Source organism: Cherax quadricarinatus, chromosome 12, assembly GCF_038502225.1.
Source record: "Cherax quadricarinatus isolate ZL_2023a chromosome 12, ASM3850222v1, whole genome shotgun sequence".
In the NCBI taxonomy this organism is placed as follows: Eukaryota; Metazoa; Arthropoda; class Malacostraca; order Decapoda; family Parastacidae; genus Cherax; species Cherax quadricarinatus.
Window position 1 is genome coordinate 47,715,104 of NC_091303.1, and position 19,002 is coordinate 47,734,105.

The following is a 19,002-nucleotide window of genomic DNA, read 5'->3' on the forward strand; positions in this document are numbered from 1 at the left end:
TATTTAATGATAAGTTTTACACTCAGAAGTTTGGTATGGCAATGGGAAATCCTCTTTCACCTGTTCTTAGTAACCTATACCTGGAATTTTTTTAAACAAGGTTGCTTAACACAATCCTCCTTAATAGAGCTAAATGGTTCAGATATGTTGATGATATTTTGTGTCTTATGCCCAAGAATGTAGATATACACCATTTTCTTGGCAAATTAAATAGCTTAGCCCATTCTATAAACTTTACTGCTGAGTTTAAAGAAAATAACTCATTGCCTTTTCTAGATGTTTTAATTATTAAGGGTAATAATGAATTCAAATTTAAAATATACAGAAACCTACAAATAACTGTTCCTATGTCCACTATTATTCTTCACATCAAGATAAAGTTAAATTGTCTGTTTTCTCATCAATGTTTTTGAAAGCTTCATGTATTTATAGTCCAGAGTTCATAGATGAGGAAATACCCAAAATTTATGAAAAAGCTAATGTTTGAAATACCCTAGAAACGTAATTGAAAAATCTTTTAAAATTGCTAGAAATACTTTTTACAGTACAAAAAGGGACAACCAGCCTTATTCAACTAAAAATATGTTGGTTCTCCCTTACCATGAAAACTTGGTTGATATGCCTTCTCTGCTAAAGACTTTTAATATCAAAGTTGTATTTAAAAATTTTTATACAGTAAAAAAAACTTTTGATAGAGAATTCCCCCCAAAATGCTGACGGATGTGTCTGTAAGATTCCTTGTAAAATTTGCGATAAAGTTTATTACGGTTAAACTGGTAAAAGTCTCGAACTTAGATTAAAACAACATAAATATAGCGTTGGAACTGGACAAGATTCCAATGCCCTATTTATTCATGTGAGAGATTTTAACCATCCAATTGATTTTCAAAAAGTTGAGAAAGTTGTATCAAGCAAGTCCATGGTCGACAGGAATATAATTGAATCTTGTTTCATAAAAAGCAGTTTTGACAATAATATGAATATTTCCTTTGGTTTATATAAATTAGATCCATTTATAATTAATAGAATTTGGGAAGAATTTAATAATGCATTGGACAAATAATAAATTTTAAAATTCTTAATTCTTGGGTAGAATAGTTTGTTTGTGGATTGTGTGAAGGACCTGTCTAGTTGGGCCAGCATGCCTGCTGCAGTGTTCCTTTTCTTATGAGTCGCGAGTCAGGTGTTGCTTTGTTGTGGGATGTGATAGTGAGGTGTGTGTTAGACTCTTTATATGCCTTACTTTGATGCATTACCAACCTCAACAGAACACATGACCATAACACAAGACACAGATCGCTCTTTGATGTTCCTCGTGTCCATCTCACGCTATGCAAAAAGTCAATGCACATAAAAGGCCCTAAAATCTGGAATTCATTACCTGTGAATATAAAAGAAACACTGTCTGTTTATAAATTCAAGTCTCTTCTCAAAAATCACTTACCCACAACTAAATAAATACTGAATAATTGTATCATAAATTGTATCTCATATATGTATCTCATTATTGTATCTCATAAATGTCAACCTGTGACCCAATCAAACTTTGTTACTATATAACTTCATTACCTAACATAATACTCCATTCTACTGATTACACAGCAACACAGTAATGACCATATGACCTGTCTTTGTAATACTCATTTGTACTAAATTGTTATCTGTTTTACAATAATTTTTGTACCACTGAATATATCATTGCTTAGTTAATCTTAAGTTAATTTTAAGCCTGCCCATAATGCTCTGCAAACAAGGAGCTTTGGCATGTTGCACTTTAAAAATTGTATTCCTTGTGCTTCTCTGTATCATGTTCAAATTAAATAAATAAATAAGTAAATAAATAAATACTGATTGTACAGCAATGCAAGCAACCATACGACCTGTTTTTGTAATACTCATTTGTGCTTAATTGTTATCTGTTTACAATAATGTTTTACCACTGAATACTTCATTGCTTAGTTAATCTTAAGTTAATTTTAAGCTTGCCAGTAATGCTATGCATTCAAGTGGCTTTGGCATGCTGCATTTAACTGTATTCTTTTGTACTTCTCTGTATCATGTTCAAATTAATAAATAAATAAATAAATAAATTACTTTTATTGTTCCTTGATAATGTGAGTAGTCACTAAAGGCTTGGAATTTCTCTATTCTTTCACAGTGGTTATTTTGTATATACATATACATATATATATATAGATATATATATATAGATATATATAGATATATATATATATATATATATATATATATATATATATATATATATATATATATATATATATATGTCGAGCCGAATAGGCAGAACTTGCGATCTTGGCTTAAATAGCAACGCTCATCTTGGCATATAGGACAAGTGAAAATTTGTGTATGCAATAATTTCTCCAAATTCATTCTGAACCTAACGAAAAAAATATATTCGATTGTGTTTGTTTAGTACAAAATTATTGTCAACGCATTTAAAATATATTTAGTTGGATTAGGCTAAAATAAATTGCTGCTGTTATAATAAAGTTAGGCAGGTTTTCTAAGAATCTTTTGGCGCAAAATTAAAAATTTGTACATTAACATTAATGAAAAATATATATCTTTAAACGTATAAGAGAAAATTTTAGAAAGGACTTAATTTTAAATGTGTTCTTGCTAATTGACCAGTTTTACATATTCGGCACGACATTATATATATATATATATATATATATATATATATATATATATATATATATATATATATATATATATATATATATATATATATATATATATATATATATATAATATATATATATATATATATATATATATATATATATATATATATATATATATATATATATATATATATATATATATATATATATATATATATATATATGAATGGGGTCCACCTCTGGTGTAAATTGTGGGACCTGTAGGCTCTGAGAAGTGGATAAAAATGCTTCAAGGAAGAATATTTTGATTTCTTCCTGAAACCATTTGAATATTTTACTTCCCTACAACCCCATATTTGCATTCTTTCTTACCAATATGTATATTTTATTACATAATATGGTACAAAAGGTTTAAGAGATGCATTGTTGATATAAAGATTGCATATACAGTACATGAGATGTGAGAGATACATGTCTAGTACATATTGTTACGTGTTTTTCACTGATTATAATGCGAAAATCTTATCCAACTCTTCAGAACTGGGGCGCGTGCCCAAAATACAGAAAGCATTACCCCTCTGAACAGCAGCGCTGAGTTGCTGGAACAGAAAACTAGCTGCCCTGGGATTCCTAGTTACCCTGATGAGTCTCTTGCCTAGTTCCTTAAGGAACTTAGATGCACTCTTTCCCCATGAGCCAAGGGTCTCTGAGCCTATGGGAACAAACATATAATGATGGGCAAGTTCTCCATATTTTCTAGACTTTTGGGACTCCCTGAAGCTGGCAGCTGCCCCTCCTTCTTCCCTGGTGTATTGGAGATAGGTATCAGCCAAGGTAGATGCATATGTGTAGTCCCACACCATTTGCTTACCATCTATCCAGGCTTGAAGTGTGATACCATCTGGACACTTTTGGCTGCCATCAGATCTTCATAGTTGGGGTGGCTCCCTTACTGCTGGGCATCCGGCTGTTGTGAGGCTCCTCTTGATAATGTTATTAACCTCCTCATGTCTTGCAATCTTTCCTTCGTATTTATGGCACACAAGACCATGGTACCCAATCGGTCTGCTGCTTCACTGCCATAAATACACCTGTGTTCGGCGAGAATAGGGGCGGCAAGTCGAAGGGTAACACCAATGCGGATTGTCTGTATTTCGAGCCGTGTGCCAAGGCTGGAGTTGGGAAAAGTCAACAGAAAGTCCACTGCATGAAGAGCTCTCACTGCCAGGAGGTGGGCTCTGTCCTTCCCTGACACACTCTGAAGCACTGTTGAGGCTATTTTCTCCACTATCGGGACATCCCAGTGCGACTGTTTGTAACTGTTGGGGGGAACAGGTCTGGTTTCAGAGCCCGTTAGATTATCCCAGATCATGGCTCCGTCAATGAACTTTTGGTCCAGGTAGTGCAAAGTGTGATGACTTGCGAACACCAATGCCTCCTAGTCTGACTGGAACTGTAGCTTGGTTCCACTGCCCGTCTTCTAGAGTAAGGTTAAGTACTTTCGTAAAAATCTGCCTCAGGATATTGTCATATTCGTGCAGTATAGGGTTATCAAATGAAGGTGCACATCTTAGGAAATATGTCAACCTGGCCAGACTCAAGCACTTTTTGAGAGTTCAAGGCATCGTGGGTGTCAAGATTGCCTATTCGTTGTTCCATTCTCCTCAGTTCTTCCAGTTTCTTCCTGAGGATTGTGTCAATGGCATTGCTTCCCAGAGGTGCTCCAAGCAAGACGCTATTTGTAGGGGCAATGACTGCTGCTCCTGGTAGTTTGGATCTCACTGCATTTATCACTTGTTGACTGAATGAGATGATTTCACATTTGGATCGATTCAGGATGAGACCTATTTCCTGTCCCTGTGTCATCACTTGTGTAAGATCATCTAAGAGGGACTCCTTTGTATCTGCTCCTGTGCCATCATCCAGGAACCAGATGTTTAGCTCACTGGTCAGTCTGTGATTTCCCTAACTGCTATACAGAAGAGAAATGGTGCAAGAGGATCCCCTTGCTGGACACCCTCTGATGATGTGATTTCATGCCCTTCAAACAGGAGCATTGATTCCTTGCTATATCCAGCTGAAACAAAGGGAAAGAGACCAGGGAAATGTTCTTGTACCTCTGCTATTACCACATCTCTTTTCAGGGGATTAAATGCATTCTTGAAGTCTAACTTTACCACTGCATTGTCCTCAGGCAGGTTGTTGATATACGCCCTTGTTTCATGAACCGCTGCTTCACTTCCTTGAGAGACCCCAAAACCAAGTTGGTTTGGTTGAAGTATCATGGCTGCCTCTGTGCGAATGCTTCGGACAGCAGCTTTGGAAATGAGGCAGCGAAAAGTGTTGCCTACTGCAATAGGCCTAATTCCTCCATCCTTCTTTTTAAGTGCACAAAGTGTTGCACCAAACAAGAAAGGTTTAATTTCGTCAGAAATCAGACCAGCCGAGGAACTGTTGATGAACCTTGTGATCTCTGAAAGCAGTGTCTCTGCAGTCTCCCCAATAACTGGATTAACCATTTCCTTTAAATGCTGTGGCCTTATTCCAGTGTAACCCCCAGCAGAGCCAGATGGGAACGACATTATTGCTTGTAAATGTCTGAGTCTTCCACAATCAATGGTTCCATAGTGGGGACAGAGGTGTTGGAACTGTTGGTGCCCCTGGTTTCCCTGGCAGGGTGATTTATATATATATATATATATATATATATATATATATATATATATATATATATATATATATATATATATATATATATATATATATATATATATATATATATATGTATATATATATATATATATATATATATATATATATATATATATATATATATATATATATATATATATATATATATATATATATATTGAGTATACTAATGTGAATAGTCAGGTGAGGTATGTTGAAGCTAATTTAGACAAATATATGGCTGGGAAAAAGTTGGATTCAAGAATGACCTGCCTAGTTTTGGTCAGTAGGCCTGCTGCAGTGCTCATATATACTGTGGAGGAAGAACAGAGGAACACCGCACACAGTGAAAACACTTAAACATGAAGGATTCTGGAATCAGTACTAATCTTCATATCAAATAATTTCACCCAGAACAATGGCTTCTACAGCATATCTGAACATCTTACCATGAAGCTTCTTGATCGTTATCTCACATAACAACAGGTGAAAGTATGGAGAAGTTGTTTAATTAGACACATGTGCAACTCTTGGGTATCTTAATTGAGGAAACGTTTCGCCACACATAAGAACATAAGAACATAAGAACATAAGAACGAAGGAACACTGCAGAAGGCCTACTGGCCCATGCGAGGCAGGTCCAAGTCCCTACCGGCTTAAGCCAATGCACCCAACCTAGTCAGGTCAGGTCACATTGACTCAAGGGAGGAACACGGCAACCGACCCGTTAGCACAAGCTATCAGGTCTAACTCACACCCACCCACATCTACTCATGTATTTATCCAACCTATTTTTAAAGCTACACAACGTTCTGGCCTCTATAACGGTACTTGGGAGTTTGTTCCACTCATCCACAACTCTATTACCAAACCAGTACTTTCCTATATCCCTCCTGAATCTGAATTTTTCCAACTTAAAACCATTGCTGCGAGTCCTGTCTAGGCTAGATATTATCAGCACACTATTTACATCCCCTTTATTTATTCCTGTCTTCCACTTATAAACCTCAATCATATCCCCCCTAATTCTACGTCTTTCTAGAGAGTGCAGTTTCAGGGCCCTTAGTCTATCCTCATAGGGAAGGTTTCTGATACATGGGATCATCTTTGTCATCCTCCTTTGTACATTTTCCAGAGAATTTATATCCATTCTGTAATACGGTGACCAAAACTGTGCAGCATAATCTAAATGAGGCCTAACCAAGGATGTATAGAGTTGAAGAACAACCTGAGGACTCCTATTATTTATGCTTCTTGATATGAAGCCAAGGATTCTATTAGCTTTATTGCGAACACTTATGCACTGTTGTCTTGGTTTCAGATTACTGCTAACCAGAACTCCTAAATCTTTTTCGCAATCCGTAATATTAAGATCTACATTATTTAGTTTATATGTGGCATGGTTATTGTCCTGTCCAACATTTAGAACTTTGCATTTGTCTATATTAAACTGCATCTGCCACTTCTCCGACCACTGCATCAGTCTATTCAAATCTTCCTGGAGTGCTCGAATGTCCTCGTCAGAATGAATTCGACGGCCTATTTTGGTGTCATCGGCAAACTTGCCGATGTCGCTCTTTATGCCCTCATCTATGTCGTTTATGTAGATTGTGAACAGCAGGGGGCCCAACACTGACCCCTGTGGAACACCGCTCGTGACGCTTCCCCACTCTGATTTCTCCCCATTTATGCAAACTCTCTGCTGCCTATTTGTCAACCATGCCTCTATCCAGGAAAAAATTTCTCCTCCTATTCCATGTGCTTTAATTTTCCTCAATAGTCTCTGATGTGGGACCCTGTCAAAAGCCTTACTGAAGTCCATATACACAATATCATATTCGTTACCATGATCTACCTCCTCAAATACCTTAGTGAAAAAAGTTAATAAATTCGTAAGGCAGGAACGTCCCTTTGTAAAACCATGCTGAGATTCGTTGATTAATTTATGCTTTTCAAGGTGGCTACGAACTGCCTCGGCAATTATTGATTCCATAAATTTTCCCACTATGGAGGTTAGGCTTATTGGTCTATAGTTCGAAGCTAAGGACCTGTCACCTGTTTTGAAAATAGGTATCACATTTGCCATTTTCCACTTATCTGGCACCATGCCAGTTTGTAGTGATATGTTGAAAAGATTAGCCAAAGGTGTGCTAAGCTCCTCTTTACATTCCTTTAGAACCCTTGCATACAGTTCATCAGGGCCTGGGGATTTGTTAGGTTTTAATTTATCTATTTGCCTAAGGACCATGTCACTTGTGACCCTAATAGTGCACAGTTTATTATCGTCCTGTTCTACATAATTTATCATTACTGGAATATCACTGGTATCCTCCTGTGTAAAAACTGAGAGGAAGTATGTGTTAAAAATTCTACACATTTCCTTATCACTGTCAGTGAGCTGACCCGAGGAACTTTTGAGTGGGCCTATCTTGTCCCTGATCTTACTTCTGTATACCTGAAAGAATCCTTTTGGGTTAGTCTTCGATTCTCTTGCAACTTTAACCTCATAATCTCTTTTTGCTTTTCTAATTCCCTTTTTTATTTCTCTCTTTAACTGAATATATCGATTTCTTAATTGCCCCTCTCCTCTTTTGATTTGCCTATATATGCCTCTCTTTTGACCAATCAGATATTTTAATCTATTGTTCATCCATTTAGGATCATTTTTGTTTGATCTGATTTCCCTATTTGGAACATAATTTGACTGAGCAGCTAGAACTATGCCCTGGAAAGCATCATATCGGCAACCATCACCACCTACCTGACCCCTAGTCAGGTCATTCCAGTTCAGCCCACCTAAGTAATTTTTCAGTCCTATGAAATCAGCCAAGCGAAAGTCAGGGACGGAGACTTGATTGCCATTATTAGGGGAATTCCATGATATGTTAAAACTGAGTGATTTGTGATCACTCTCCCCAAGCTCATCATTAACCTCAAGATTATTAATTAGTGTTTCCCTACTGGCAAGAACCAAGTCAAGGAGGTTATTTCCCCTAGTTGGCTCTGTCACAAACTGTTTTAAAAAACAATCCTGGATCGTATCAAGAAAGTCACCCGACTCTAAATTTCCTGTCAAATTGCTCCAGTCAATCTGTCTATAGTTGAAATCTCCCATTAGCACAACATTTTCGTATGTAGATGCCTTACGAATTTCGTCCCATAGAAGTTTACTGCACTCCCTATCAAGATTTGGGGCCCTGTAAATCACACCCAAAATTAGTTTTTCTCGGCCCTCGAGAAGCTGTAACCAAACAGATTCAGTGGCTGACGCTTCTAATTTAATATCTTGTCTAACACAACAATTTAAATTGTCTCTGACATACATCGCTACTCCACCACCTTTCCTGTTGACCCTGTCAGTGTGGAATAATTTATAGCCTTGTATGTGACATTCAGATGGCATCTCTCTATCTTTCAGATTGAGCCAGGTCTCTGTTATAGCAATAATATCTATGTTTCCTGCACTTGCAATTAATCTTAGCTCATCTATCTTATTTCTAACACTCCTGCTATTAGTATAGTAAACCTTAAGGGAGCTAGTCCCTTGCTGCCCTCTGCTGTCCCCCTTTGTTTTCTGACCTGTTCTATTGTCTTTATTTATAACTTCATGCTGAATGCCTTTTATACATTTACTGTTTCCAACCCTAGTGTTGCAACCTGCTTGTTTCCCACACACACCCATACCTCTATCTTCCATCAGTTTAAAATCATAGGCATTTCACCAATGGCCTTCTCAATCGAGTCTGCAAGTGCTACCACCCCTGCCCCAGAGAGATGAACCCCATCCCTTGCATACATATCATGTTTGCCATAAAAGTTGTTCCAGTTGTCAATGAATGGGATTGCAAGTTCCTTGCAGTATCTGTCTAGCCAGCAATTTACACCAATTGCCCTAGACAACCATTCATTTCCTACTCCCCTTCTAGGCAAGATGCTACATATGATTGGGATCCCTCCCTTAGACTTAATGAAATCTATAGCTGACCTGTACTTATCTAGCAGCTCTTCTCTCCTACCCTTCCCAATATCATTTCCACCAGCACTGAGACAGATAATGGGCTTGTTCCCATTACCTGACATGATATTATCCAGTCTGTTGACAATGTCCCCAACACCAGCTCCAGGGAAGCACACTCTATCTCTCATCTTCTTATTCCTATTACAAAAAGCACGGTCAACATATCTTACCTGAGAGTCACCAACCACAAGAATGCGCTTACCTTCATTAGCAGGGGCAGTAGTACCCTTACCTTCACTGGCCACTGAAGTACATTCATCCTGGAGAACAGAGAAGCGATTTCCTACCTTCAGATCTTCACTCTTAACTTTCCTTACTCTGATGCGCCTCCCATTACTGTGAACAACTCGCCACTTGTAGCAGGTGCTGGGCTGCACCTCACTGCTGGTACCCGTTGCTACCTCCCCACCTACAGCCTCCTCACAGTGAGAGACAGACTGCACCTCACTGCTAGAAGCCTCATTCCCCACATCTCCAACCACCTCACACTCTCTCCCAGGCCCATTGAGGTGGACCTTCAGCCTCCTAATCTCCTCCTGGAGAAGCAAGACCTCCTCCTTCAACTCTCCAAACTCAGTTTTTAAAACACTGCAGAAGCAAGCCATGCTTTGTAACCGTCCACGCTAATCCCCAAAGCAGCTCAGGGTCTGTGACCTCACGTGACGACTGACCACTGAACACTGACGACTGACCACTGAACACACAGTGGCTTCATCAGTCCATACAAAGGATAAACTTGAAGAACAGGAGGAGAATAAGGCAATCAGTCCCTCAGCCTTGAGTCGATGTGGTCAGTCCATCAATCTTGTATTCTATTCAAGATTGATGGACTGACCACATCGACTCAAGGCTGAGGGACTGATTACCTCATTCTCCTCCTGTTCTTCAAGTTTATCCTTTGTATGGACTGATGAAGCCACTATGGCGAAACGTTTCCTCTATAAAGATACCCAAGAGTTGCACATGTGTCTAATTTAACATGTCGGTTCTTTGAACCATTCATCTATAAAGTATGGAGAAACATTGTAGCTGGCCTACTGATTCAAGTTTAGTAGGCTTCATTTTTAAACCCAACTTATCCTACGTCATATATTTTCACATCACTACTTTCACAATATATAAGCACATATATGCACTCTCTCCGCAGGTAGATCTGTTTGTGACTTGATAAAAGCCACTTTGTGGGCGAACTGATGTCAATAAAGGAGCACATTATACTGCATTTGTCTTTATCTAGGGTGCACATATTCTCACAGACTTTTTTCATCATTATCTCATAAAAAGTAACGTGATTTAATCTAATAACCTCTCAGAATCAAGGCACTATCATCACCTCAAGGGCAAGAACAACGTAAGTCTCCCCACTCGCAAGTAACTACACTATAGTTACTCGATTGGTAGCGCACTCTCCTCATGCACTCAGAACAGGGGGTCGATCCACGGGACGGCTGGAAAACGTTAGCATGTGTTTCCATTAGACACATGTTGTTCCTGTTCACCCATCAGTAAAATGGGTACCTGGGTGTTAGTCGACTGGTGTGGGTCGCATCCTGGGACAAAATTGACCTAATTTGCTCGAAATGCTCTGCATAACATGCAGCTTTCTATATAGCAGTTTGTTATTGATGTCAGCTAGGACTGTACACCTTGTACATGTACTTATAGAAATAAAAATATTATTATTATTATTATTATTATTATTATTATTATTATTATTATTATTAACAATAAAAGGCCCTGTCATACAAAATGATCATGATAATTGTTTATATATCCTCAATATTCGGTGTCACTACGAGAAACCCTTTACATTGTTTCAAATTATCAAACAAGGGATTGTGCGAAGACATGCTGTAACTTATCGTCAACTGAAATAGTCATCACACTGCCTCTCTATTTAAGAAAAAAAAGTTGTTCTTTTATAAGGTTGGCTAATTTTTAAATATATGCTCTTTCAGTTAAGTTAGGTTAGCCTATCAGTAAACCAGATATAACCAGTTATATTACGTAGTAACTCCAAGGATCAGAATACAAGATCGCAGCGACAAGAGCGCATTATCACGTTCTTGAGCACAGGATAAGTTATATCACGTTCTTGAGCACAGGATAAGTTATATCACGTTCTTGAGCACAGGATAAGTTATATCACGTTCTTGTGCACAGGATAAGTTATATCACGTTCTTGTGCACAGGATAAGTTATATCACGTTCTTGAGCACAGGATAAGTTATATCACGTTCTTGAGCACAGGATAAGTTATATCACGTTCTTGAGCAAAGGATAAGTTATATCACGTTCTTGAGCACAGGATAAGTTATATCACGTTCTTGAGCACAGGATAAGTTATATCACGTTCTTGAGCACAGGATAAGTTATATCACGTTCTTGAGCACAGGATAAGTTATATCACGTTCTTGAGCACAGGATAAGTTATATCACGTTCTTGTGCACAGGATAAGTTATATCACGTTCTTGTGCACAGGATAAGTTATATCACGTTCTTGAGCACAGGATAAGTTATATCACGTTCTTGAGCACAGGATAAGTTATATCACGTTCTTGAGCACAGGATAAGTTATATCACGTTCTTGAGCACAGGATAAGTTATATCACGTTCTTGTGCACAGGATAAGTTATATCACGTTCTTGAGCACAGGATAAGTTATATCACGTTCTTGAGCACAGGATAAGTTATATCACGTTCTTGAGCACAGGATAAGTTATATCACGTTCTTGAGCACAGGATAAGTTATATCACGTTCTTGAGCACAGGATAAGTTATATCACGTTCTTGAGCACAGGATAAGTTATATCACGTTCTTGAGCACTTATAGTTCCATGTGCTTCCTACTGTGTGATGTGATGCTCATCCTGAACTCGTGTATATATGAATTCACATAAATCTACGCTTATCATAATAAATAGTTTACATAACCTCGGTAATTTTACATACCAATCTTGGCTTGAATGTTGTAAGGAAAGATCACCATAAGCACAACCAGCAAAACCATCTTCTCTATCACCTTCGCTAGTCTTCAGCACTAATATTAGTAAACAACACTTCCACTAGTCCATAAATACCATCACTAGTCTTCCAGCACCACCATTAATCTATCAACATCACCATAAACACCACCACTACCAGCAGTAGTAATACCACTAGCGTGTGTGTTCACGGGAACACTGAGTGACCTGCTGTTGTTGTTGTGAGGAGAGATATGGACTCGTGCCAGCCAGATGAGTGCCTGGGCTTGTTAAACATTCTTACCTAGGCGTCATTTGCAGAAATTTTGAATAAGAAAAATAGCATTAAAATACTACCACTGCTACTATTACTACTACTACTACTACTACTACTACTGCTACTACTACTGTTACTACTTCTACTACTAAGAAAATCACCAACCTTTCACCTCAGAATATAACTTGGACATCACAACCACCTTCAATGACTGCTGGAACAATAATGATGGTCAGTCAGACTGTGAGTGTGGTAAGAAACACACTGCTGGAAGAATAATGAAGGTCAGTCAGACTATGAGTGTGGTAAGAAACACACTGCTGGAAGAATAATGAAGGTCAGTCAGACTATGAGTGTGGTAAGAAACACACTGCTGGAAGAATAATGAAGGTCAGTCAGACTATGAGTGTGGTAAGAAACACACTGCTGGAAGAATAATGAAGGTCAGTCAGACTATGAGTGTGGTAAGAAACACACTGCCACAAGCCTGTTGGAACCTGTTGTGACACGTAGGTCTATATTGAAAAGTAGAGCTAACAAGCAATTTTAACCATGATATTCATTATCAGTGACCTAAAATTAGTTGTAAATTGCTACTCTGATCTCGGAAGCATTTTGGTTGTTCACCAGAGTAATTATAATAATAAAAATAATATTAAAATAATAACAATAATAATTAAATAATAATAAGTCAAAATAAGTATGCTTATAACAGCAATAGTGCAGAGTGTGGCATAAATTTCAAAGGTCAAGTACATACCAGTGAAGATTTAAAGCAAATCATTTATGACATTCACAAGTTATCCCATAAATATTAATTCCAGTGTTTGGCAAAGTATGGCGTATACAGCCCGAAAGTAATTCAAAGCATCCAATGCGAATCACAGGTTTGAAGCCGAACTGAGAAGGTCTCCGAGAGACCTAGTTCGTAAAATCATACATCAGTACAACAAGTTTGAAGTTGTTCAGAGGCTGAAGATTGAGACACTTTTCGCCACACAGTGGCTTCATCACTGTGATGAAGCCACTGTGTGGCGAAACGTTTCCTGAATAAAGATTCCAATATGTTGCATAAGTGTCTCTATCTTCAACTTGTCGGTTTTTCAAACCATTCATCACAACTGTTCAGAGGCTCTTAACACCTGTATGCTTTGAAAGCAATAACAAAATACGTATCTTATTTTGTACTCCTTATTACTACTGTTTATTCCTTAAAAGCAAGCCATTTTTATAGTGAGAAAAATTTGGACTGATTAAGACCTGTGATAGCCCAATTTCCTTTTTTATGGAAAAAAATCTGAAAATTTTACACTAATTTTTTCTAAGTTTTTCCACAACGAAGACGAATTGGGACACACACTGGTCAAAATCTTCCAAACGTTTCTCTATGCAAGACTGACTTGTGTTTAAGAAAAAAAACAATAAAATATTTAGACTTCGAATACATGACAGTCCACTTTTTTTACTATGGTTTTTGAAGGCACACACATGTTACACGAACATAAACATTACGTTACACGGATTTAACATAACGTCAAAAATTGTGACTAATTTCTGGTCAAAAAAGAAATTCTTTAGTAACTAAAAATAAAACAGATTATTTAATAAAATTGACAATAAAACTTGCAAGCTTCGTTTGACGAAAATACATCAACATAAATAGTTTGAGGATGATCACAAGATGCATTCTACAGGTATACCAGAGTCGAAAAAAATACACCACCACAACCTTAACCTTGAAAATGTTTCACCCATTTAATACAATGCATCAACAGTTAAAAAATGATACTCAAAAATAATTTATTTCAATTAGGGAAAATGCTGTAGGGGCTGAAGAATAATAGGCATTTAAATTCATCCAGGGAATAAGAGGAATCACGAGTCCATCATGAATATCAATGCACTCCCTTTGGATAATGATACTCTAGTTACTTAATGCAGAATAATTCTATAAGAATATCGTTTCGAGATTAAAAGTGTCAAAAGAACACCTTCACATGCCCTTTAACAAAATCAACCTTCTCAGTGGAATATACAAGTGTTGGAATTTTGAAACCCAGTAGAACAGGTTATCTAAAGGTAACGAATGAAATCCAATTTCAGGAATTGTCTAAATAAAATTAAACAGATGGCACCTGAACTTGTTAACTGTTCTTCAGCCGTCAACAAGTAACAGTTCATCAGAGTTGAAAATATGAAACCAGTAGGATAAAGCATTCTGTAGTTATCAATGAGAGGCTTGGATGGAAGAGAGAAACACTGTACCTAACAATGTGCCAGCTTTCTCATAAAGTCATAGTGTTGAGGGATTCAATTAACTCATGATAATTATAAACACTGCTTAAGGTGGCTCATATACTGAGTGTCCGTGGTTGATCCCCGGCACGGGTGGAAACGTTGAGAATGTTTCTTCACACCTAGCAAAAGTACCCTGGTGTTGGGTGACTGCTGTGGGTGGCATCCCACGGGGTGGTAGTATACCTCAAGCTTTGAAATGCCCTAAGGTAGGATTACAACTCATACCCTGAAACTTGATGTGAGTATATAAAATCATGTTTTCAATATTTCTGTTGTATTATTGTAGTTATATTCCAAGTTGAACGGATTTAAAAGTTCAATAAATTGACAAAAATTAAAAAATTCTATAAAAAAAAAAACGAGTTTTCCATATTTCACAGATTTCTTTTGAATTATATTGTTAAAAAAGATTCTATACAATCTTAAGAAATGATGAGTAAGACACATGTACAACAGGTGTCTTTAATGTTGAAATGTTTTGCCTACGTGGTTGACTTCGTCATTAAAATACGGAGAAGAATATATAGTAGGCTGCAAGAAAAGTTGCGAAGTGAAAATGATGTAATCAAGCCATCAGCCTTGGGGAAATAATTTAAGGCGGTAAGTATGACAGCCTAGAGAAGAGTTCAGCTCCATGGTTAGGTTAGGTTAGGTAAGGTTCGTCAGGAAACAGGACAAATGTTTCCTGATGCGGGTCTTAGTCAGATGATGGCCCGCCTTTGGAGCTTTTGGTCATCTGACCGAGGCCTTCCGCTGGCTTACCGGTCTACCCCTTTAAAAATTATGGTCATTTATAACCATATACGTAGCTCCATGGTTTGGAAAGATATGAAGCTGAAACAAAAGATGCCCTCCCCCCTCCCTCCCGAAATTAAAAATTTTGAAATTAGTGAACATTTTTGTATGAGTTTAAAAAAACTAACTATAATATGTAAGTCTACATTACGCAATAAAAGAAATGCCCCTAAATAGGGGTGACAGCCCCTCCCAATTAAAACGTTTTGAACTCTGAATAGCTTAAAACATTCATCTCTATTGAAGATTGGTTACTGTGACTACCATGGAAACTGAGAGAAGAAAACACAATCAGACAAGCACACAAACATACAAACTTTCACTCATGTACAGTAGAACCTTTGTATTCAGATGCACCTTTATTCGTAAAATCCAGCATTTGGAAAAAAAATCAAGAAAAGAAAGTACCGATGTTCACAAATGTCATTATATACGGAATGATGCATGCTAGACGTAAGTGCAATTATTGTATACACATAGAGTAAATTACCTAGGAAAACCCTGGAAAAATCAAAGGGTCCTTGGGATGTTGAGGCCTTCCTGGGTTGAGGTGGAAGGTTGTGGATTGTTTACAGAGGTGGATGGTTGAGGCTTTGGCACTTAAGTCGATGGTTGTACTGGTGAAGTGAGAAATTTTGTAATGTGTCTTTGGTCTCTTTTACCCTGCAATGCTTTACACTTTATACCACCTTGTTGATCTGGAAATGTGTGGGGAGGGTTGACGTGACACTGTACAATATGTGTGCAAACATATGACAAGCTATCACCTGCTATCAGCTATCATTTTTAAATATCAATAAAAAATACGATATTCTCCAGGCTAAGGAATGATTTTTTACTAAATAAATGTGTCCATAGTATTACCCACCATAGCATAAATGCAAGCTATCCAAAACAACATGAAAAAATATAATGAGAAAAGCTTCTGAAGGTTAAAACAGGTCTGAAAATGTTGCTGTTATTATTGTCGTGTTGAAGGTTGTGACGTTAGTATAATATGTTTATTATGCACCACATACCCATCCTGTGGGCGGTAGTCAAAAGATTACAGAGGTACATAATTGGTCCAGGGACTGGACTCCAAAGTTTTGATAGCTGAGCAAGTTACAGAAGTAATGAATTCACAATTTACAAAGGTAATGAACTCACAATTTACAAAGGTAATGAACTCCAGGCAGGTCTGGTCACAATCATGTCAAGTTACAAAGGTATTTACAGATTACAGAGGTACGTAATGGGTCCAGGGACTGGGCCCCCAAAGTTTTGATAGCTGAACTAGGTACAAAGGTAATGAGCTCACAAGTTACAAAGGTAATGAATTCTGTAAGAATGGTTACTTACGTTTATACATGGCTACAATCATGAACAAATTATAGTGTAATGAGCAATTCACACTTCCACACCCGGTCACAACTGTAGTGAGTTATTGGTGCAAATATTGATTGTTGAGTCACACACACACACACACACACACACACACACACACACACACACACACACACACACACACACACACACACACACACACACACACACACACACACACACACACACACACACACACACGCAACCACAAATAGGTGAGTACACACACAGACACACACAGACAGACAGACAGACACACACACACACACACACACACACACACACACACACACACACACACTTTAGTTTAATATCTTTATTATGCACCCCATACCCATCCTGTGGGCGGTAGTCAAAAGATTACAAAGGTACATAATGGGTCCAGTGACTGGACCCCAAAGTTATGATAGATGAACTAGTTACAAAGGTAATGAACTCCAGGTAGATCTGGTCACAATCATGGCAAGTTACAGAGGTAATGAATCAGCTTCACTCCTATACATGGTTACAGTCATGAACAAATTACAAAGTAATGAACCACTGATACGTCCACACCTGGTCACAATTGTAATGAGTTATAAATACAAATATTAAGTGGATCATACACCCACACTAGCGCGCGCGCACACACATACACACACGACGGCGCACGCACGGACATGTGCACACGAGCGTACAAATATATGCATACACACAAGGACGCACACCCACACACACACACACACACACACACACACACACACACACACACACACACACACACACACACACACACACACACACCAACACCCACACACACACCCTCACACACGCCCACACAACACCCTCACACACACCCACACACACACACCCACACACGCACACACACACACACAGACACACACACACACACACACACACACACACACACACACACACACACACACACACACACACACACACACACCACAGGGAGATTGACTGGGAAAACCTGGAGCCACATGGGGGTCCCGAAACATGGAGAGCCAGGATGTTGGACGTGGTGCTGGAAAACCTAATGCACCAACATGTTAAGGACACTACCAGAGTGAGAGGGGAGGATGAACCAGCAAGATTGGACCTTGTGTTCACCCTGGGCAGCTCAGACATTGAGGACATCAAGTATGAGAGTCCCCTAGGAGCTAGTGACCACGTGGTTCTGTGCTTTGAATACATAGTAGAGCTGCAAGTGGAGAGAATAACAGGAGTAGAATGGGAAAAGCCTGACTATAAAAGAGGGGACTACATAGGGTTGAAGAACTTCCTGCGGGAGGTCCAGTGGGACAGAGAACTGGCAGGAAAGCCAGTAAATGAAATGATGGAATATGTAGCAACAAAATGCAAGGAGGCAGTGGAAAGGTTCATTCCCAAGGGCAACAGTAACAACGGGAAGACCAGAACGAGCCCCTGGTTTACCCGACGGTGTAAGGAGGCAAAAACAAAGTGCAATAGAGAATGGAAAAAGTACAGAAGGCAGAGAACACACGAAAATAGGGAGATCAGTCGCAGAGCCAGGAATGAGTACGCACAGGTAAGGAGGGAGGCCCAGCGACAGTATGAAAATGACATAGCATCGAGAATCAAGACTGACCCGAAACTGTTGTATAGCCACATCAGGAGGAAGACAACAGTCAAAGACCAGGTGATCAGATTAAGGACAGAAGGTGGAGAACTCACAAGAAATGATCAGGAGGTACGTGAGGAGCTGAACAGGAGATTTAAGGAAGTTTTTACAGTAGAGACAGGAAGGGCTGTGGGAAGACAGCACAGAAGGGAACATCAAGAGGGAATATACCAACAAGTGTTGGATGACATACGAACAACTGAGGAGGAGGTGAAGAAGCTCTTAAGTGACCTTGACACCTCAAAGGCGATGGGACCGGACAACATCTCCCCATGGGTCCTTAGAGAAGGAGCAGAGATGCTGT

General features: G+C 38.5%; 1 protein-coding gene across 1 annotated transcript in view; it reads right to left on the reverse strand.

Moving 5' to 3' along the window:
- Window positions 1-12,534, reverse strand: part of LOC128686691 (acid sphingomyelinase-like phosphodiesterase 3b) — a 75,296-nt gene extending 62,762 nt beyond the window's left edge. The window contains exon 1 of the mRNA XM_070084347.1: window positions 12,311-12,534. Coding sequence (XP_069940448.1) covers window positions 12,311-12,368 — 58 coding nt within the window. The 5' untranslated portion in view covers window positions 12,369-12,534. The remainder of the gene's footprint in view (window positions 1-12,310) is intronic.
- Between the last annotated feature and the right edge of the window lie 6,468 nt (window positions 12,535-19,002).